Genomic DNA, 22849 nt, shown 5'->3' with positions numbered 1-22849 from the left:
AAAACAGTAATAAGAAGAGTAAACATTTATTAAATATTCAATGCCAGAGACTGTGTTAAGAACTTTAATAGGGCTGGGCACGGGGGCTCACACCTGTAATCCCAGCACTTTGGGAGGCCGAGGTGGGTGGATCACCTGAGGTCAGAAATCCAAGACCAGTCTGGTCAACACGGTGAAACCCCGTCTCTACTAAATATACAAAAATTAGCCAGGCGTGGAGGCGGGCGCCTGTAATCCCAGCAACTTGGGAGGCTGAGGCGGGAGAATCACTTGAACCTGGGAGGCAGAGGTTGCGGTGAGCTGAGATCACACCATTGCACTCCAGCCTGGACAACAAGAGAAAAACTTTGTCTCAAAAAAAAAAAAATACTTTAATATACATTAATGCAGAGGTCCCCAACCCTTCTGGCACCAGGGACCAGTTTCATGGAGGACAATTTTTTCCACAGGGTTGTGCAGCGGGGTTCAGGATGATTCAAGCACATTACATTTATTGTACACTTTATTTCTGTATTACATTGTAATATATAATGAAATAATTATACAACTCACCATAATGTAGAATCAGCACGAGCCCTGAGCTTGTTTTCCTGCAACTAGGGGATGATGGGAAACAGTGACAGATCATCAAGCATTAGATTCTCATGAGGAGTACACAACCTAGATCCCTTGCATATGTGGCTCACAATAGGGTTTGTGCTCCTATGAGAATCTAATGCTGCTGCTAATCTGACAGGAGGCGGAGCTCAGGCAGTAATGCCAGTGATGGAGAGTGGCTGTAAACACAGATGAAGCTTCGCTCTCTCACCTACCGCTCGCTCACTGCTGTATGGCCTGGTTCCTAACAGGCCATGGACTGCTACCAGTCTGTGGCCCAGGAGTTGGGTACTCCTGCATTAAAGTATTTAATCTTCACAATTATAGGAGATTGGTAATATTACAATACCCACCCATGGTGAAAATTTCATCAATCCTTGAAAAAAAAACAGAATATAGCAAAACAAAGCTGTGTTTGTTTATTCTGAAACTATGACCTTCCTATTTTTATGACAGTAAAATATCCTTTCTTAAATGAGGCTTCTGGATAGCAAGTTTATGTTATATTAAACATGCTTACTGGGTATAATAAACAGGTGATGAACAAATGTCAATGCCCAGTGCTGTGAAATTTTAAGGCTGTAAAATCAAAAAGCCTGAGACTAAGGTGAAGTAACCTGCCCAAGGCCACAAAGCAATTTGTTTGACAACAGAGACCAAGATTACAACCACTGGGTTATATGAAGGGAATACACTAAACTCAAAACAAGTATTCTATGAATACAATTAAAATTAAAGATACGAACTTATAACTACAAAAAAAAAAAAAAAAACCCAACCATCGCAGAATATATAAAGTAGGAACAAGGACTTTTAAAATGAAATGATTTTAGTATGTTGCCTCCCACAGAGTTTTCTCTAACTATGGGATGTAGATTTAAACCACACCAGAGAAAACAGAATCAAGATAGGAATTCTCACCCATTCCAACTTAAGTCTCAGATGACAATTAGGTTAGGAGGTCCACATATGGGAATAAAGAACTTTTGGGTCTCTAAGCACACTGATTCTAAATGAAGCTTGTGGTATCCCAAATCCAAGCAACAGACACACAGAAAATGTTTGCCCTAAAGCCTGCGCTTCAATTTCTCACAGCAACACAAAAACAGGATGGTGATCAGATATGAATGAAGATTAGAAACATTCCTCCTTATTTCAACCCTTGGCATTTTATGATACTATGTTTCAAGTTTTTTAAACTCACGAGTTTTTAAAACTCATTTCTAGTCATTCAGAAATGTATAAATTTGATGAAGCCGTTTTTCAATACAATAACTAAAAGATACAACTTAGATAAATACTTTTGTTATTTTTAAGCTCCAGGACACATGTGCAGAATGTGCAGGCTTGTTATAGGTAAAAGGTGTGCCATGGTGGTTTACTGCATCCATCAAACCATCACCTAATTATTAAGCCCAGCATGCATTAGCTGTTTTTCCTGATGCTCTCCCTCCCCCAACACTGACAGGCCCCAGTGTGTGTTGTTCCCCTCCCTGTGTCCATGTGTTCTCATTGTTCAGCTTCCTTCCCACTTACAAGTGAGAACATGCAGTGTGTGGTTTTCTGTTCTTGTGTTAGTTTACTGAGGATAATGGCTTCCAGCTCCATCCATGTCCCTGCAAAGGACATGATCTCACAGCCTGCAGAGTATTCCATGGTGTACATGTACCACATTTTCTTTATCCGGTCTATCAGTGATGGACATTTGGGTTGATTCCATGTCTTTGCTATTGTGATAGTGCTGCAATGAACATATGCTTCCATGTGTCTTTATAACAGAATCATTTATATTCCTTTGGGTATATACCCAGTAATGGGATTGCTGGGTCAAATTATATTTCTGGTTCTAGGTCTTTGAGGAATCACCACACCGTCTTCCACAAAATACTTCCACAAACACATTCCTATTTCTCCACAGCCTCATCAGCATCTGTTGTTTCCACTTTTTAATAACTGCCATCTGACTGGCGTGAGATGGTATCTCACTGTGGTTTTGATTTGCATTTCTCTAATCCTCAGTGATGTTGAGCTTTTTTTCCATGTTTGTTGGCCGCAATGAATGTGTTCTTTTGAGAAGTGTCTGTTCATGTCCTTTGCCCACTTTTTGAAGGGATTGTTTTTTTCTTCTAAATTTGTTTAAGTTCCTTGTAGATTGTGAATATTAGGCCTTTGTCAGATGGCTAGATGGCAAAAATTTTCTCCATTCTATAGGTTGTCTGCTCACTCTGATGATAGTTTCTTTTGCTGTGCAGAGGCTCTTTAGTTTAATTAGATCCCATTTGTCAATTGTTGCTTTTGCTGCAATTGCTTTTGATGTTTTCATCATAAAATCTTTGCCCGTGCCTATGTCCAGAATGGTATTGCCTAGATTTTCTTCTAGGGTTTTTATAGTTGTGGGTTTTACATTTAAGTCTTTAATCCATCTTTTTTTTTTTTTGAGACGGAGTCTCGCTCTGTCGCCCAGGCTGGAGTTCAGTGGCGCAATCTCGGCTCACTGCAAGCTCCACCTCCCGGGTTCACGCCATTCTCCTGCCTCAGCCTCTCCGAGTAGCTGGGGCTACAGGCGCCCGCCACCACGCCCGGCTAATTTTTTTGTATTTTTAGTAGAGACGGGGTTTCACCGTGGTCTTCATCTCCTGACCTCGTGATCCGCCCGCCTCGGCCTCCCAAAGTGCTGGGATTACAAGCGTGAGCCACCACGCCTGGCCTAATAATCCATCTTGAGTTAATTTTTGTATAAGGTGTAAGAAAGGGGTCCAGTTTCAATTTTCTGCATATGGCTAGCCAGTTTTCCCAGCACCATTTATTAAATAGGGAATCCTCTCCCCATTGCTTGTTTTTGTGTCAGGTTTGTCAAAGATCAGATGTTTGTAGATGTGTGGTCTTATTTCTGAGATCACTATTCTGTTCCATTGGTCTACGTGTCTGTTTCTGTACCAGTACCATGCTGTTTTGGTTACTGTAGCCTTGTAGTATAGTTTGAAGTCAGGTAGCAGAGAAATACTTTTAACAATTTGACCAAATATTCTAATAAATTTGACTGTGTTTAAAAGGAAATGGAGTTTGTAAGAATGCATGAAGTAGCTTAGAGGAAAAAAAAAATCAGAAGCTTATTGCTTTGCAGAATTCAAATAGTTTCTATATGAATACATGGATGAATGTCAAATAGGTTTAGTCCACACCTGTATGTTTACACATTTTTCATTTTATTTTATACAACTAGTTACTTCAAAACCTGGCCTGCTCTTTTATTTTTCATTTGTGCCCTCAAATGCAACTTATTATTTAAAATATCAAATACCAGCAAAAGTTTCTTAAAATACAGAAAACAAGTGATTTATGTCTCTATTATTGAAAACAGTAAATATCTTCCTGCTTACACTATATTTACAATTATCTAAAACGTTAGGTCTCATGTTTTTTAATCCAATCTTTTAATGCCAATTTTAGTTATGAAAAAATATATAATATTAAAAACAGCATTCGTTCTCCAGTACTTACCACCAAAAAATTAAAAAAGGAAAGACAGTTGGCTAATCCATGGGATTGGGGAGGGGAGCTGACTTTATAACCTAAATGTAAAGGCATAGATACGAGGAGGAAAATGTGTAGAGATTCTTTGCCTTAATTTGATTTTAAAAATTCCTTTTTATTTTCTTTTTATATCCTACTAAAGTCCTTTTAAGACATCTAGATGAAAGTATTCAATATACTTAGCTTAGATAACACTATTATCCATAGCCATAACAGTGCCTCTGACTAGACTTTTTAAACACACCCTTGCCATTCATTCCCTTCCCTCTGCTTCCACCCCCTCACTCCTACCAAAAGTAACAATTTAAAGAATTTTTAAGGTCACAGGAAAGAAAAAAGTGGGGAAGAGAGACTCTACTATTTAAATTTCATTGGGATTGACTTCCTTAAGCTACTACCACAATTTTTCTATTTTGCTTAACATACATGGAATATTCTATTTCCCAATTTTTCTTATACCAAATATTGTAATTTACTTAAATTCAGAATCATGAAACATTAAACACTGATAAAATACACTCCATCTTGGGAATATCAACAAAATTCAGGTAGGAATAAAGGTGAATAAATTGTTAAAATTCTGGCCAAGCAAGGTGGCTCACACCTATAATCCCAGCACTTTGGGAGGCCGAGAGGGGAAGATCGCTTGAGCCCAGGAGTTCAAGATCAGCCTGGGCTAAATAGCAAGACACAGATCCAAAAAAATGCAAAAATTAGGCCGGGCACAGTGACTCATGCCTGTAATCCCAGCACTTTGGGAGGCTGCGGTGGGTATATCACGAGGTCAGGAGTTTGAGACCAGCCTGACCAACATGGTGAAACCCTGTCTCTACTAAAAATACTAAAATTAGCTGGGCATGGTGGTGTGCACCTGTAATCCCAGCTACGTAGGAGGCTGAGGCAGGAGAATCACTTGAACCCAGCAGGCGGAGGTTGTTGGGAATGGCTGAGATTGCGCCACTGCACTCTACATCTCAAAAAAAAAAAAAAAAAAATTAGCCAGGTATGATGGTGCATGCCTGCGGTCCCAGCTACTCAGGAGCCTAAGGTGGGAGGATCCTTGAGCCCAGGACAAGGCTGCAGCGAGCCACGATCATGTCACTGCACTCCAGCCTGGGTGACACAGTGAGATCCTGTTGCAAAAATAAATAAAATAAAACAAAATAAAAGTTACTATTTTATCTCTTCTCATCCATTTATTTATTAGCTATTATATGCGTGTGTGCTTTCAAGTTTCTCCAACTAATAAATATACTGCCTCAACCATTTTACTAGTGGTTCAATACATACAAAATATTCACTTAAAAGGTACTAGGCTCTTCATTAAGAGTAAATTATTAAACAGGAAAAAAAAGATACTTTTTTTTTTTTTTAAGACGGAGTCTCATCCGTCACCCAGGCTACAGGGCAATGGTGCAATCTCGGCTCACTGCAACCTCCACCTCTTGGGTTCAAGTGATTCTCTTGCCTCAGCCTCCCAAGTAGCTGGAATTAGAAGCATGCGCCACCACTCCCGGCTAAATTTTTGTATATTTAGTAGAGAAGGGGTTTCGCCATGTTGGCCAGGCTCATCTCAAACTCCCGACTTCAGGTGATCCACCCGCCTCAGTCTTCCAAAGTGCAGGGATTACAGGAGTGAGCCACCATGCCCAGCCTAAAAGATTTTTTAAAAAGTAATAACTTGGTATCCCCTTTTCAGGTTCACAAAAAAAACTTCAAAAGCTATGCTTCCTTTTTTCATTTTTTAATAATTTTAGAGTAAAAAAGGTTATTTAAAAAACAGGTCAAAGATCCCGTTTACCCAGCCTCCCGTAACTTAGCATCTACAATAATTGTGGTAAAGTTATCTAAATACTCAAATTTCATCAGTCATCCTAATAATTTTTTGTTGTTGTTGTTCTTGTCCAGGATCAATTCCAGGATCCTACATTGCATTTGGTTATCACATGTCCTTAGTTTCTTCCAATGTGTAGCAGTTCTTGGGCATTTCTTCATCTTCCACACCCTCAATACTTTCAGGGAATACTGGCCAGTTATTTTGTAAAATATCCTTAAATTTGTCTGATATTTGCTCCACGTAGGTTGATTTTTAGTTAAGAATACCAGAGATGTCTCTTTCTCAATACATTATATCAGGAGACACATGATGTTGACATGTCTTATTACTAATGATATTAACTTTGATGATCTGGTTAATTTGGTATCACCAGTTTTCTTCACTATTAAGTATTGATTTTTTCCTTCTTAGTTAATTAATTTTGTGGGGGAGATATTTTGAGACTACGCAAATATCCTGATAATACTGATCTATGATGATATTTTTCATCATACCTTCACCCACTAATTTTGGCATCCATTGATGATTCCTGCCTGTAACAATTGCTACTATGGTGTTTGCCTGCTGGTGATTTTCTATTTTCATCATTCCTTCATTTCTAATTAGAATTCTACTATAACAAAGAGGTGTCTCTTCTCCTGCTTTTACTTAGTTATTCAACTACTTACTTATATCAGTATGGGCTCACGGATATTTTCTTCCCTAGGGGTTATAATCCATTGCTGTCATGATTTGCTTCTCAAATAGTCCCAAATTTGGCCACTGGGACTCCCTTTTGTATATACAGTCGTTAGACTTCCTTCTGATTTTATTTTTTAAATTTCAATTGCAGAATATGAAGGCTAAGGCTAACCTTACTACTTCCATTATGACAAAAAAAATTATGAAAAGGAAATACATATATCAAAATCTCCCAAATGTGGTTATGGCATCACAACTCTTGCTCATCCAAGACCTTATGCTCTTTGCTCTATATTTATACACATTATCACAGAACTTTCTCTTCATTGTCACTATTAAACGCATCTCACCTTTTACCACCAACCCCCCAATCCTCAGACATTATTGGTATTTTAGAAGCACAAGGCCAACCTATTCACTAACAACAACAGAAATTCATTTTAACCAAAAGGTAATGAGCCTTAGTGATGCTGCGCAGGGGGAAGGGAGTCAATCTCCAAAGGCCATATATTGTACAGTTCTAATTAATAGCACTTTTGAAATGACAAAGTTACAGAAATGGAACAGATTAGTGATCCCCAGAGGTGGGGTGGGGGAGTGACTGTGGCTACAAAAGTCCAACAAGAACCATTTGTGGTGCTGGAATTGCTTTGTTTCTTGATTGCATTGATATCAATATCCTGATTGTGATATTACACTACAGTTTTATAAGCTATTACTAATGGGAGAAACCGCATAAAGGGTACATAGGATCTCTCCCCATTATTTCCTACAATTGTATGTGAATCTACATTTAGCTCAAGCTAAAAAGTTTAAGAAAGATAATGATTCCACAGAAGACTGGTCATTAAAAAATAAAATACATTTTAAAAGATAACGAGTCTTAACTCCAGAATGAATATTCAGGAGAAATCAGATAATCACCATAGTACCATAAACCTCTCAGATCCACTGATTGTTAGCTTCTAAGAAAGTTACTATCAGGCCTCCCCAGAATGACTTAATGATTAATTCTTGTTCAGTGTTCTCTACCTTTCTTCTTAGTTTTTATGTTGGGTGAAAACAAATACTATGAGCTAGAGAAGAACAGAAAGGCGCCAAGAGGCAGATATTACACTGTGTCGGTTTGTCAACTAAACTGCAAATGGCAGCGAAATGTACATTTTTATCCACTTATTTTAATTTGAAAGCTCCACAGTCCATTATTTTCAACCTGTGGAAGGCAAACAATGAGAAACAACAGCCAGAGGAAGATGAGTTTAGTTCCAATGACAAAACAAAGTTCCTCTTCAAGTCACTGACACTAACTCTCCCAAAACACTTCTTACACATAATGGATATGAAAGCACAGAAGAGGTGGAGCCAGGACAACTTAAAATCCAAGGACCAGGCTGTTCCCTCCACAAAAACCAATAACCCCACCACCACCGCACCAAGGGTAAATTCTTTCACAGACTGGAGGAAAAAAGGAAACAGCTGAATATAACAAGAAACACACACTTCTTAAAATTCAGTAGGTGGTGGCGATTTTGCATGTGAAAACAGGGTGGTTTTTTTTTTTTCTTGAAAAGATAAAAATTCTAAAAGTCAAAATAATGTGGCAATAAGCTTATTTTTCTTCCTACAATGACTGACAATCACTTGAACATAGTTTTAACTATATAAATACATAAAAATATATATATATTCTAGCTCTGATAAAGCTACAAAAGATCAATTATATGTACTACAAATTGCTTCTCCTAATTTACCAACATCAATTAATTTATCTAAACAAAAAATGGTATAGAGTAAGAAACTGTTCTCAAAGACTCAATGCCATCATTACATTGTGTCATCACAAGTCAATTTTGAGTTTTTATATAAATAAGTTCATTTTTGCCTGCTTAAATTCAGAAGTTCTCCAGCTCTTCCAAATGATGAAATGCTTGGAAATCACATTACCATTATAGATTAAGAAATATATTTAGTAGAACTATATGATGGTGTTTTGGGTTTTTTTGTTTGTTTTTTTGAGACAGGGTTTCGCTCTGGTTACCCAGGCTGGAGTGCAATGGCACAATCTCGGCTCACTGCAACCTCTGCCTCCCGGGTTCAAGTGATTCTCCTGCCTCCATCTCTCCGAGTTGCTGGGAATATAGGCGCCTGGCTAATTTTTTGTATTTTTAGTAGAGGGGGGGTTTCATTATGTTGGCCAGGTTGGTGTTTAACTCCTGACCTCAAGTGATCCACCCACCTCGGCCTCCTAAAGTGCTAGGATTAGAGGCATGAGCCACAGCACCTGGACTAGTTTAACTATATGATTAACCAGATATTTCAAACTAGATTCCCAGAACGTATATGTAGTAGAAGATATTGATGTTTAAGGGAAAAAAATAGTGTGAGCAATCTTAAAAATCAAGAAAACTATATTCAACAACTTGGATTTTTTCCTATGAACTATGAAATATCCATGATCATCCTGTGCCATAATTAGGCTGCACTGGTATAATTCAAGCACAGTTTTAATATAACGAGATCTAAAATGTGCACACATTCAGCCAGCCTGTCCAGCAGATTCTACTCCTGCAATATTTCTAATCCATTACCATTGTGTAATTCAGCCTCCCAACCATCTCAAGCCAGGAAAATGAACATCAGTCTTTAACAGAACTCTTGGTCTCCTCACTACCCTCACAAATCACGAGCTTCTAAATGCCAGTAATCATTCCTCATCCCCTCCTCAGTCCCCTGGTTCCCAGCACACTGAACAAAGATCTACACGTGTTGTCTTACCAGGTGTGCTACTCATATGACAGTAGGTCAATCTGGAATACCACTTCATGTCCGCTAGTTCACTGGTAGGTGAATTCTTACTCCCCTACAAGTCAATACATATTCATCTAGGGAGTCCATATCCTCTTCAGTGCTGCCATAGGATAGCTGTTATAGCACTAATGAATTACAACCTACTTATAAGATAACAATAGATTAGTGAGTTACTTGAGGGACACGCATTTCATCTTTGAATTCCCAAGGCCTGTTAAATAATAGAAATTGTATAAAATATGCTATAAAGAGGACTAACATTAGGCATTACACTAAATAATGTACTTTCACTTAATCCACAAAACCTCAGAAAGCTATTATCCATTTTACCGACGAGGAAATTGTTACCAAAAATGGAGTGAAGAGAAGGAATACCCCATAAAATACAGATTATCAAGGACCAACGATTTTCAGTGGTTTCCATATCTCCTAAGTCTAAATCAAATTTACCTTTTTTTAAAATAGAAACAGGGCCTTGCTATGATGCCCAGACTGGTCTTGAACACCTGGGCTTCAAGAGATCCTCCCACCTCAGCCTCCCAAAGTGCTGGGATTACAGGTATGTGTCACCACTCCTGGCCAAAGTTACTTCCATATAAAATTTACAAAGAAGGAATAATTTTTTTCTCATTAAGTTTTCATATGAAATCAAGCAAAATCAAGGGTTTTTATTTCTAGAAGGTTATCATATCACTATTTTGGATAGTCCATTTATATCTGAGGTGCATCCCATTACAATTTTATGTAACTTAAATTTCAAATTATCACCAATGGACCAGATGCAGTGGTTCACACCTGTAATCCCAGCACTTTGGGAGGCTGAAGCAGGAGGATCACTTCTGCCCAGGACTTCATGACCAGTCTAGGCAACAAAGCGAGACCCTCATCTCTACAAAAAGTTTTTAAAATTAGCCAGCCACAGTGACATAAGCCTGTAGACCCAGCTACTCAAGGCTGAGGCAGGAGGATCATTTGAGCCTGGGAGATAGAGGCTGCAGCGAGCATGGGCAACGAAGCAAGACCCTATTCCAAATATATGTATCTCACTCTCTTACCAAACGTTGTCTATCACCATACCATCCTGAAAGCACCCCATCTCATCAAATATCACCAAAGAAAGACCTTATTGTGATTCTTTAAATCATCCAAAATCTACCCAAATAAGTTTTTTTTAGGTCCAAAGTAAAATTTAAATGAAAAAATGCAGTGAATTTTCTTATGACGCAAACAATATTTTCTTTCAAAACTGAGCTTTAGAGTAACACTGCATCCTTCCTTTCTTAAAAACAGTGAGATTAAATGATAGTGATAAGAAGTTATAACTAGTTTTGTTTTTATTTTATGTTCCTTCTTCAGAGAAAAACCAAGGTGGTCATCTTCTCCTTAAAAAAAAAAAAAGAAAGAAAGTTCTGTGAAATTCCAGCATTTAGGAATGACTGCGACTGCATTAAACCAGTATCTGCATACAGCATTGCAGTTGGAGACATTTTCATTTTGAACCTCAGCCAAGATATGCAAAGCTAATTATGGAACTGTTAATTGCTAAATGTTTAAAGGGTTATTTGAAGGCAACTAAGGTTCTATCAATATTGCAAGGAATGTTAATATTTGTATCATAAATTTAAGTCCTCATTTGTTCAAAGTCACATACCAGTAGAGTTTGAAGTTAATATTTCAGTTACAAACGTATTTCTGTACCAAGAAATTCAAATGTCATTGTTATGAAATCTAACTGCTTGTGGCCAATCATTTCTTTATGAGACATGCTTTTTAAATCGCATACAGATAGTTTAGTTGTATTCTATGAACAAAAACTATTTGAGAAACAAATATTACTAGAGCCCCAAAATGGGCTAAAATATGACAGTATAAGCTGACAAAATGAGTCTGCTTATAAACAATGGTAAAAAGAAACTCAAATGGAAAATTTAACTATAACAGACACAATTCTTCCATTAGATTTGAAAGTTAAATATTTGTCAGAGATACTCTTTCGTGCCGTTTCTCATAATTTACAGTTCTCTGAGCTAAAGTTATTTTTTTCAGCCCTCTCATTATGACTCAAGATGAATTCTACCAAGTGACTTTGCAATGAATTAAGTCCTGTATTCTTTATAACACATCAGTGGGTTAGTACCTATATCAAAAGTTGGAATAGCCCCAAAAAAAGTAAGATTATTAACTAGGAGACGGGGTGGGGGTTGTTTTACACATAACATTTTTAAAAGTAACTTTAACGACTAGATAAAAATGCATTACATTAGGTCTTTAAAGAGAGGAAACAATTTTGCAATAGATGTTTCAGCTGAAAAACTGAAAATGGTATGCATTGAAACACTCTACAGAGGCAATTTCAAAGGGCCTGAACTCAATAAGTTAATAAAATGGTTTAGAAAAATCATTTTATTGTATAAGCCTTGCGGGATAAAAGCTGTTTGTAATTTATTTACATCTTTTACTTCACCAAATTGCCTTGGTGACCAAGCTTCTCGTTTAAGTGATTAAAGACATAAACCCAAATAGTTAAATAAAGCAATTACTTAAGAGTTCTGTTTTTCAACAGAGGTGCACTGAGAAATACCAGTAGAATGTTTTCAGGGCTCATTATTTTCAAGGAAGTTTGTTATTTAGAATACAATGCCCCATTGACTAGAACTTAGCCAGGTTTCCAGACACACAATATGGGACACACATTGGATTAGTTTTTTTCCTCCTCTCAGAATATCAGGTGAAACAGTAAGTCTCTTGAAACTGAGTATGTATAACCTGGCTAAAACTTAGATGATAATTTTTTTGGTATTTCTCCTTACTATTCCCCCTCTCTAAAGATATAACTGAAATGTGTTTCCATTGTCCAGGTGGACATGAAAAGCTCCCAATTTATGAAAGTTCCTGGTACTCTTCCCACCCCTAGATTCTCTTCTAGCCAACTTCTTAGGTTACACTAATGACATCAGGATTACTTCTAGGCAATTGATTGACCTAAATACAAAACTATGTTTTCACGGAGCTTGGGATATGAATGAGGCTAGCAAGACTTTAAAAAACAAATAGAAATGAACAGCAGGAAAAAAAATTACATATGTTCCCCAATTCTTTTCCTTTTGCCTATAACGAGAATCACGCAAACTCCTTTATCGAGTCTATCCTCAGGAACAGAAGGAAGCACAACAGCAAAACTTTCCTAATTCCTGTCCTTCTGTTCATGATATCAAGCTTATTTAACAAGGTTGCTTTTCTAATATTATAAAATTCGAACTCACAAACATTTATAAGACAGGGCTGTATGGAAAATCTTCCAGCGTTCCATTAACAAAGCATTCTTAACATTAAAAGTACCTTCTACAAAAGCTTTTTTTTTTATAACTTTTGAGTAAATTTCAAATTTTTAGAAGATTACTCCTGGCCAGTCAGGTAACGATGGAAAACGTTCACATTTCGAACAACTTTTCTCTTGAAAACAAATAAACGTGGGGTTTTGTAGTAATAACCAAACGAACATCAAAGTTAATAGGGCTGTCACTTAGGAATGTTTGAAACGTTTGGTAGGTTTCCTTATGTTTACTTTTTCTATGAAGGTTTGGTAGGGCAAATGTGCTGCTTTCCGACTGTCAATAAAGCTTTCATGTGGTGGGGTTAGTAGTGGCTGGCCCAGGCCAAGTTCTGTGTTGGGTCAGTTTTTACGCTATTCTACACAACTGTCAGGGGAACAGGAAAGTTTTAACAGTTCATTTATTTGGCACAGTCGGCCCACAGTCACAGTGGAGGTTTTGTCTCTTCTAGTCTTGTTTGGTGACCCGCCCCCCAACCTGATAGCAGGTTTTAGTCATTGTTATTCTTCTAACTAATCAACCAAATGCACCACTTCCCCCCTCTCTGATTTCCACCAAAGGCCTCTGACATCATTTTCTGACCAACCTTGCTAGGTTCTAATATTCTCAGCATGCGTAATTTCACTTGGCACTTAAAACAATATTCTTGAAAGGAAATGAAATATCTCACTGAAATCTGCTTTTTCTTCACACTGAGACAGGAAATGTGCATTTTCAGATGCAGAAGACTGATCCAACTGACAATTTTAAAACAAATAGATGAGAAAGGCACAGTAGAGGCAGCGTGTGAAACACCAAGAACAAGATCAAAGCACGACATTCCTTGTTGGGATAAAAATAGTCTTTTAGAATGGGAACTTTCTGGAGGCACTGAGATAAATTTTCTTGTAAAATTACAGCCATCTTCCACACGTTTGATAAATATGTGCAATCTACCCATGATCTCCCAGATGTGACAGCTCCATCAAGGAAAATGAAAAATCAAAAACGGTACCAGGTGCCATTCTTGGGGCTTGTCCAAAGGCAGCCGGGGGAAGAGTCTATTTTATTATGTTCTCCCCACAGTAAATAATAATCAACATCAGAGAAGGAGAGCATTTGTATTTGAACAGATGGCATCCAACACCTAACAAGCGAAGCAACACTTTCAAGCATTAGATCCTAAATGTTTGATGGTCCCAAGGATCAGAAGGGCTTATTTGTCTTAAGAGGGTTGGCAGGCAGGATCTCCTGTAGTCACCATCCCAACGCTTAGGAATATGCGTCATTATCCAGTCAGCAACTAAAGGCGGAGAAAATTAAGCTACCACATTTTTATAAAATGTCCCCCTCTCCAGTAAAACTTGAGACAACCAAATCCAACCCTATCAGCCGCTACAAGTAAGAGAAGAATAAGCCTGCAGGTAAACAAATGTATAAAGGTTAACAAACTTGTCTAATTTTGACAAGGTTGTGCAACACCAAAAGAATCCGCAGGGTGCCCTTCCCAAGGGTGTATTTGAACATGCCTGCTCTGCAGCTATGTCTGCAATTTAAACTAAAAACACTAACCTAGCTATTCAACTTTTTTCCCCTTCAATTGAAAGCAGTATCCTTTAAAAAACAAAAGCAAAATAGTAAACATACAAACACCTCAATGTTTTACTAGAAGGTCAGCATGGATTTGTCTTTAGCACAACCGTACAGGTTTCCTCCTATACCTTTCAAACACCACTGAACTCCAAGGGTCACTTGCAAGGGAGGGGAACAGATCTGGAGTCAGAGGGAGCAAGAGTCGCTGGCCGAGGGGAGATGAAACCCCTGAGATTCAAAGGCCACCGAGGGCGGCTGGGGAGACGGAAAGCTAGAGAATACACACACACACACACACACACACACACACGGAAAGCTAGAGCATACACACACACACACACGGAAAGCTAGAGAATACATACACACACACACACACACTCACACTCTCTCTCTCTCCGTCTCTCGGCCAGGCAACATAGTGGGAAAGGTCAGTCATGGGGAGGGGAGAGTTAAGGAGCAGAATGTCAAGGAGAGGGAAAAATAAAACCAGGATAGGTGGAGTAAAAGACTCGGAGGTGGGATGCCTTTGGAAGTTGGGGGTCCTGATGCAAGAGGTGGGGTGCTAGGGGCGAACTGTGTCAGGAAGGAGGTGGGGGGACAGGGGAAGACAGCCTGCGAGGCAGAAATCCGGCCAAGTGCAGGCGGCCGCCGCGTTCTCACCTGGGGGGTCCTTTCGGGGGGATTCTTCATTACCGCCTGGCGGAAGCTGTTATCTACGTAGGACGCCATCTCCCCCCTGGGGGCCGGGCCGGGCCGCTCCGCACCCTGGCCGGCCTCCTCCCGTCCCAGCGCCGCTGCTGCCTCCGCCCTGCGCGCTGCGCCCGCCCGCCCGCGGCTAATCAGCCAAACCGCGGCGGCGGCAGCGGCGCAGGGCCCGCGGGGGGGCGGCTCGGCTGGGCCCGGCGGCCGGGAGCGCGGTACAGGCGCGAGGAGCTGGACGCAGCCAGGAGGGTCGCGGCGCCCCTAGGCTGCCGTGCGGTGCAGCCCGCAGGCGGAACTCCTCTTCCTCCTCCTCTTCGTCGCCGCTCCGCCGGCTTCCTCCGGCCCTGGCTCGACACGCCTCCCCGGCTCCACTCGGGGGACAGTGACGGCTACTCCTGGCCCCAGCGGGCCCGAGTTATTTTTAGGGAGGTACGAGTGGCAGTGGGGAGGGCTGTGGGCAGGCGGAGCCTCCTCCCCCACGGCGCTGAGGGTCGCCCCCTCCTCTCAGGGGCTTGCGCCGCCGCCGAGGGGTCTTCCGCGTCCCCAGTCCTCGGGCGCTCGGGCGCCTCGGCCGCCGGTCGGGAGGACAGACCGGGTGGGTCTGGCTCAGGTCCGGGCGCTGCGAAGCCGGACCGCCTCGGCCGCCGCTCCTGGTCTCTGTCTACTGGGCTCGGCCGTCCCTCCCGACTGCTGCTGCATCCCCTCAGGCCGTCCAGCCGCCGCCACCGCCGCCTCTGCTGCTCGGGCCGCCGCTGTGGGCTCCGCCGCCGCCGCCTCCCCCCATCAGCGCGCCCGGAGCGGAGCTGCCCCGGCGCCGGCGCCGCCGCGGCCAGAGCACCCAGCCCCGGCTGCAGCCCTCTGGCCCAGTCGCTCTCGGCAACTTTGTTCTTCGTCTGGGCGGGCGTAGGAGGGGAAAGAGGGGGCTGCGGACAGCCCGGGTTCGGACTCCCGGCGGCGGGCGTCTGAGGGCCGAAAGCCGAGCGCCGCGCACAGCCCCTTCGGAGAGAGTGTTTGGGAAGCGGCGATTCCCCTCCTCTTCCTCCGCCTCTTCCTCCTCCTGCGCCTTCTCCGGCCGCCGGAGCCGCTCCTCAGGGAGGAAGCGGCCTCCGGGGCTTGTTGCTTTGTGCTGCAACCATGGTGAGGAATGAGTGACAGCGCGGGGGCGAGTCGGCGGCCGCCGCATCATCGGGGGGCGGGGCAGCCCCGTCGCGCCGGGTCCCGCCTCCCCGCTCCCCGCCCGCCAGCCGGCCGCGCCCTCGCGTCTGAGCGGCACCTTCGGCGGCTCCCAGGTGAGCAGCGCTCTGGCCGCGAGGGGGTCGCGGAGCCCTCGGCCGGGCTGGCGGGTCCCGCGTGCGGCCTGGACCCGAAGAGGGGGCGCAAGTCCTGGTGCCCCGGCGAGAAGCGCAGGGCTTTCCTCACGCAGTGTCCCCCACTGTCTCACGCTGCGCCCCCTCCCCACACCCGACGCGCCCTACTTGGAGACCTAGCCGCGTCGGGTCGCGGCTCCCTGCCTGCTCCTGGCGCCACGCCGCCGCCCAGGGGCTGAAAGCTAACCCTGGGCAAAAGACCGGCCCACCAGCCCGGGCTGTACTGGGCATTCTTTTTGAGCCCGAGAGTTGGGTCTGAGTTGCTTCTGTGGCGATAAATCCTCTTAGGATTTATTTTGCTTATGTGTAATTTGCTGCACTCTCCCCTGCTTTCCAAGCCCACTCTGGCACCTCAGACAGTAAAATGACCACGAAATTAGGCAGAGAGGTTTCAACACCAGACCCACTACCACCCCTAGACCAACAAACACTCCAGATTTGAAGTTGATCACTCCTTAGCGACAGACCAGGATGGCAAGTTCTGCGACATAATCAGAAACATTTATTGGTAGATCTGGCTTTGCCTTGGACAGAACAAGCCTCCTCCTATAGATGCTCAAATTTCCAAACCGGACTCAAATGGTGCAGAAACAATACCTCGTCCTTCAAGGTGTCACCGCTTCTGCTGATTCCCTCAGCTCCCCGCCCCCCACCACGCCCCCCCGCCTCCCCGCCTCCCCGCCCCTCAAGGTGTCACCGCTTCTGCTGATTCCCTCAGCTCCCCGCCCCCCACCCCGACCCCCCGCCTCCCCGCCCCGACTCCTTGCCCCGGCCACGTAGAGGTGTGTTAAGGTCAGCCCAAGCATCGGGGACCACTCTGCTGTTCTGGTCCCAGGGATTTATTTTTGTTTGCCCCCACCCCCCACAAGTTCATATTTTGATATCTATAGAAACAATGCATTTTATGTGTGAGCTACTGCATTGAACTTATATCAAATTTTCAAACATGCTTTTCAACATCTAGTTTAAACACTTGGAATAGATTGTCAGCTAACATTTTGGGGTTCCTTAAGTCACCTGTGTGCACTAAACAGCTCATGTGACTTCCTAGCGAAAGGACTGTCCCTGCCCAACCTTGTGAAAGGGAATCTGAGTTACAAATTGTATCTGTAGACCTTTTTATATTACTCTTGCTGGAACTACTTCTCTATATTTCTCTTTCACCTCTTAGTTGAGCCCGAACATCAAATTCTCTATGACAGGCCACTACCTTGAAAGCAAAGGAACATGAATAAGTGCCAATACAGCTCTGAAAAAAGGAGAGAGGCAGATAAAAGAATTCGAACTCAATGAAGTGAAAAAATATAACTGACATCTCCACCTGGTGTCTAATAGACATCTCAGAATTCACATGTGCAAACCAGGCTCCAGATCTCCTGTCTCAGACACCCACAGCCTTCCCCATCCTCTGTTAATCACATCTACACCATTCTCATTGCCTGGGTGAAAACCTTGACTTCCTTGACTCCTTTCTTTCTGTTATACCTCAAAAGTGTCGGTAAAAATCGTCAGCTCAAACCTCCAAAATACCATGTCTGAACTCTAACCTCTATCTACCACCTCTACTTTCATGACCCTGGTGCAATCCAGCATCATGTTCGGCCAGCACTTTGTCATAACCACCCACCTGGTCCCCCTCTTTCTAACCTTGCTTGCCATACAGTTCATTTCCAACACAGCAGCCAAAGTGTGGATTCTTTTCACTGCTTCTCAAATCATTCCTCTGCTTAGCTCCCCATACCACTCAAGGTAAAAGCCAAAGTCTTACCATGGCCTGAATGTCCTATGGACCTTTGTCTCCCTGACCTCTTCTACTATTTGTTCCCAAGCACATTAGCCTCCATGCTGTTTCTGAAACAGTAAGCAAATTCCAGTTTCACGGCCTTTCCATCTGCTGTTTCCTCTACTGCCTGGATTATCTCTCCCCCTCTCCCCACCCCACTTGCACCCACAAAAACAAAAAAAAAAATGCACAAACACAACAACCAAAATATAGAATGTTGTTCCTCATTGTCATCGTATCTTCATTTGAAAGTCACCTTCCCTGTAACTCCATACGCTCTGGTTATCTTCGTCGCTTTGCTTACCACCTAACATGCTGTATATTGTACAGGTGCTCGCCCACTTAGGATGGCGTTACATCCTGAGAAACCATTGTAAGTCGCAAATATTGTAAGTCAGAAATGCACTTAATACCCTGATAAACCCATTATAAAGTGGAAAAATCGGAAGTCTATTGACCATCATAAATTGAGAACCATCTATACTTATTTTACACTTGATCTTAGCCAAAAGGCCGAGAAGCGATATCTATACTTATTTTATTTATTGTTTTATCCCTCCACTGTAATGTAAGCTTCTAAGTCAGGGATGTTTGTCCCTTTTATTTACTGCTATATCCTCAACACAAGACAGGCAGCCAACAAATGTGTGTTAAATGGATACATGAAGTAGTTCATGTTACCTTGTATTTGTATGAGATTGTTACATACATTATCTCACTTGTGTCCCTGGTTGCTGGGAGAAGACTGGGAGAGGAAACTTAACCTCTCTGGGCCTGTTTTCTGTTTTATAAAAAGAGAGTACAAATTGAATAGTCTGGCCAGGCAAAGTGGCCTAGACCTGTAATCCCAGCACTTTGGGAGGCTGAACCAGGAGGATAGCTTGAGGCCAGGAGTTCAAGACCAGCCTGGTCAACATAGCAAGACCCCTGGCTGTACAAAAACTTTAAAAGAAAAAAAAGTAGCTGGGCATGGTGGGGTGCACTTGCAGTCCTAGCTACTCAGGAGGCTGAGGTGGGAGGTTATCTTGAGCCCAGGAGTTCAAGGTTGCAGTGAGCTATGATCACACAATGGCACTCCAGCCTGGGTAACAGAGCAAGACCCTGTCACAAAAAAAGAAAAAAGTTGCATACCCTGAAGATCTGTGAAGATCCAAGATAATACATGCAAAGTGCCTTGCATAGTGGTTTAACAACAGTATATACTCAATAAATGGTAGTTATATTTAAGATTATTCTCATCATTGCAACCCTCTGAGGCTAGTGGGACAGTGTTATCTTATTTACAGATGAAGAACTGACACTAAAATAGGCTACATGACTTGTCCTAGTTCCCGGCCTCCCTTTAACTTTAGAAAGTTCTGGAGCCAGCTAACAAATGGGGACCCATATGCTCTATCATAAATACTAAAAGCTACAAATTAACTGGGGGAGTACTGAGTACTGCTGCAGGGAGTACTGGTATCTGGTCTGCAACTGGAATCCCCTTTTCTTTCCATCTCAGCTTCATCCTATCCCATGGAAAGGCTCACACATAAGAGGACAACCCAGCTGGTGCGGTGGCTCACGCCTGTAATTCCAGTACTTTGGGAGGCCCAGGTGGGCGGATCGCGAGGTCAGGAGTTCGAGACCAGTCTGGCCAATATGGTGAAACCTCGTCTTTACTAAAAATACAAGAATTAGCCTGGCGTGGTGGCGTATGCCTGTAGTCCCATTTACTCAGGAGGCTGAGGCAGAAAAATCTCTTTTGCCTGGGAGGTGGAGGTTGCTTGCAGTAAGCTGAGATCAAGCCACTGCACCTCCAGCCTGGGTGACAGAGTGAGACTCCATCTCAAAAAAAAAGGGACAAGGACAACCCAGCCTACACATCTAAGTGATATCACACCCCTCAAAAAAGCCACCCCTTGGTGATTCCTCGGGCCAGGGGCCAGACTTGGAAGATGAGGTCTGGAAGTGGCAGGGCAGTCAGGACCAGGGTTCCAGGTGCTCAGAGAGTATGGAACTCATTGCCCCATGGGGAGGGGGGATGCTAGAGGGGACCTTCTACACCAGACAGGAATGCCTCTCTGCCGGATCTCACAGCAAGAGTTATGAATTCCAGTTGCAAACCCAAGTCTTTTTTCTCTGTGTGCTCTACTGTGACACTGAATTACATCAATCACCTCAGGTAAGACATAATAGTATGTCTTATCCACCAACAAAATGACTAACTCACTGTCAACTTCTAAGCTATCATTTAACTTCAATTAAAGCTAATTTTCACACTATGTATAACCTACTTATCTACATATGTCAATAATGCATATCACCACTCAGCATCTGGGACATCAGATACTTGGCATGCGTTGCTGTTTTATTAACATTTGAGCACCAGTAATGTGCTAGGCACAACCTGGAAGACAGAATTAGACAAAGATCTGCCACTCTGCCAATTAGTCTAAACCAAACTGTGTCAACAAACCATAATCAAAGTAAGCCATCTATTATGCTGCCTCATAAAGGCAAGTGTAAAAATGAGAGTTTCTTTGTTCTGTTTCTACTACCATCATTATCTAGAAAATCGCTGGGGGATGGGAAGAGAGACAGAGCACTGGGTTTTAAGTTCAGAAATACTTTTCAAGTTCTGGCCTTAATACCATTCTACTTGTAACTTAAAAAGCTTTGATCTTTCCAACTGTAAAATCTAATACATCCTTAAATATATCGTGTGGGTTAGGCATTTAGTGTCATCTTTAAAAGTGAATTAAAATATTTGTTTTAAATTCCCATGAGCCCAGCTATACCCAAGATTAGGGAGATTTTACATACATAGTCATTTTGTTTTAAAAACACGTCAAGCCCTTTCTGCTCCATCAATAAATATTTATTGTGTGCTTTACTGTGTGCCAGGTGCTGATCTCCATGCCTGGAATACCAATAATGAATAAGACAAATATGGCTCCTTCCCCGGCCTCCTGGGAGCTTGTTCCATGTGCCAAGCATTGGTTTAATTTACTCACCTCTCCTATAAGGAGGGTAAGGATAATAGAAAGGATCCAGGAAACTGCCCTCCTCTGCTAAGAGCTTCCTCTCCTTACTACTCTCTCCAGTTGTTACAACCCTCTCAAGGCAAGATTTCCAGCTGAGAGAAGTTGGATTCTGTTAAAGACATTCCTCACACCACTCCCCTTTCCCTAGAAACTTTTTTTTAAAGCTTTGGTTTGCAATTACTTTTACCCTTGTAGTCAAGTCAGTAAGAATCTCAGGAGGGTGGAAGGGTGTCGTTTACACATTGTGTCATTCTCAGTGAGCACACTCCACTAGGAAATATTGTGTTCACCTACAAGTAGCATTCCAGAGAGTCCCTGATGGGGAGTACAATTACAGACATTCAGGGAGAGATTCAGTGAGTTCATAGGATGGATCTCATGATGAAATGTATCAGAAGCACAGGTAGAGTGTCAGACTATTCATTTTGATTGTACAGGAATCGTAATATTCACAGTTGAGGATGCTGCCACAGAACTATACTAACATAGAGGTCAGGTAGATGTTTAGATATTTTGGAACTGATTCAGAAAAATCACTCTCCCCCTGATTTATCAATATTATTACCTAGGTTCTGTCTGGACATAATATTAAATAAAAATCAAAAATGTACACACTAACAAAACTGTCCTATTCAGTTACACTATTGTATCCCTCACACTGACATAACTACTTTCTTTCATTGATTTGTTTGCACTTGAAATATAGGGCCAGTGGCAGAGAACAACCTTTGTATTTCCCTCGTTGTGAGAAAGCTGATGCTGACATTTCTAAAAGGAAATGTATTGTTAAATTTCTAATCCACCATCAATTCCTTCTATTGTTATGCAGTATTTGGCATTTATTTTTATAAATTGGCCCATTGGATGATGGTCCAAAATCATTTGGCCAGCTTTAAGGGGAGTAAAGGAGTTTAGGTAAGAGATACAGATTAAGATTCTTGTTTTTTTTAAGCCTAATAGCAGGTAAAATTAATAACTTTATTTTAAACTCTAACAATATAAATGCAGTACATAATCCAAGAGTATTTAATGCATAGATTTTTTTAGAGCTTACACTAGATATCATGAATGCTCAAGTTAGTAAATCAAAGAGAAAAAAATCCCATTTCCAACATGCAAAGTTAACCCATTGAGATAATTCTGTCATAATAGAGCGTTGTACAAGATGGTATCTGGGTTTTTCCCGTTCTGTTAAGGTAATTATACACAGCTGAAATTACATCCATAAGCAAACCGGTATGCAGTGCAGAATCTGTAAAAGTGTTCCAAAAAAGTAAAACAGCTACACTTAGTGCCAACTCTGTTCTCCAGGTGGTATTCAAGGGTAAATGTAAGTGTGCTATAGTACAGCTGTCGACCGTAGCAGTGTCAAAATCAGACAAGGTCATTTGAGAAAACAAAACAAAACGGTATTCTTGACCAGCTGTGATTTTTTAAATGCCAATACTAATAATCATTCTGAAGTCATGATTATTTAATATTTGTTAAATCCAAGACTAGTGCTAGGCACCATATGTACATAAACAAAGACAAAGTGCTTATGTGTTGAGCTTACAAATCTAAATTAGGCAAAGGAAGTGAAGGGCAAACAAGGGCATGGGAAACACACA

General features: G+C 42.0%; 1 protein-coding gene across 7 annotated transcripts in view; it reads right to left on the bottom strand.

The window, feature by feature from the left end:
• The window catches only part of RAPGEF2 (Rap guanine nucleotide exchange factor 2), a 257309-nt gene extending 242137 nt beyond the window's left edge, over positions 1-15172 (bottom strand). For 5 of the 7 annotated variants that reach the window (XM_032148637.2, XM_032148647.2, XM_032148641.2 and 2 more), the window contains exon 1: positions 15022-15172. In XM_032148637.2, coding sequence (XP_032004528.1) covers positions 15022-15090 — 69 coding nt within the window. In that variant the 5' untranslated portion in view covers positions 15091-15172. The remainder of the gene's footprint in view (positions 1-15021) is intronic. The other 2 variants (XM_032148652.2, XM_032148657.2) reach the window with 1 other exon arrangement.
• Positions 15173-22849: the final 7677 nt, after the last annotated feature.

This window comes from Hylobates moloch, unplaced genomic scaffold (genome assembly GCF_009828535.3).
Source record: "Hylobates moloch isolate HMO894 unplaced genomic scaffold, HMol_V3 SCAFFOLD_3, whole genome shotgun sequence".
NCBI lineage: Eukaryota > Metazoa > Chordata > Mammalia > Primates > Hylobatidae > Hylobates > Hylobates moloch.
Note: the sequence above shows the minus strand (reverse complement) of the source record. Positions and strands in the feature narration are given on the sequence as shown.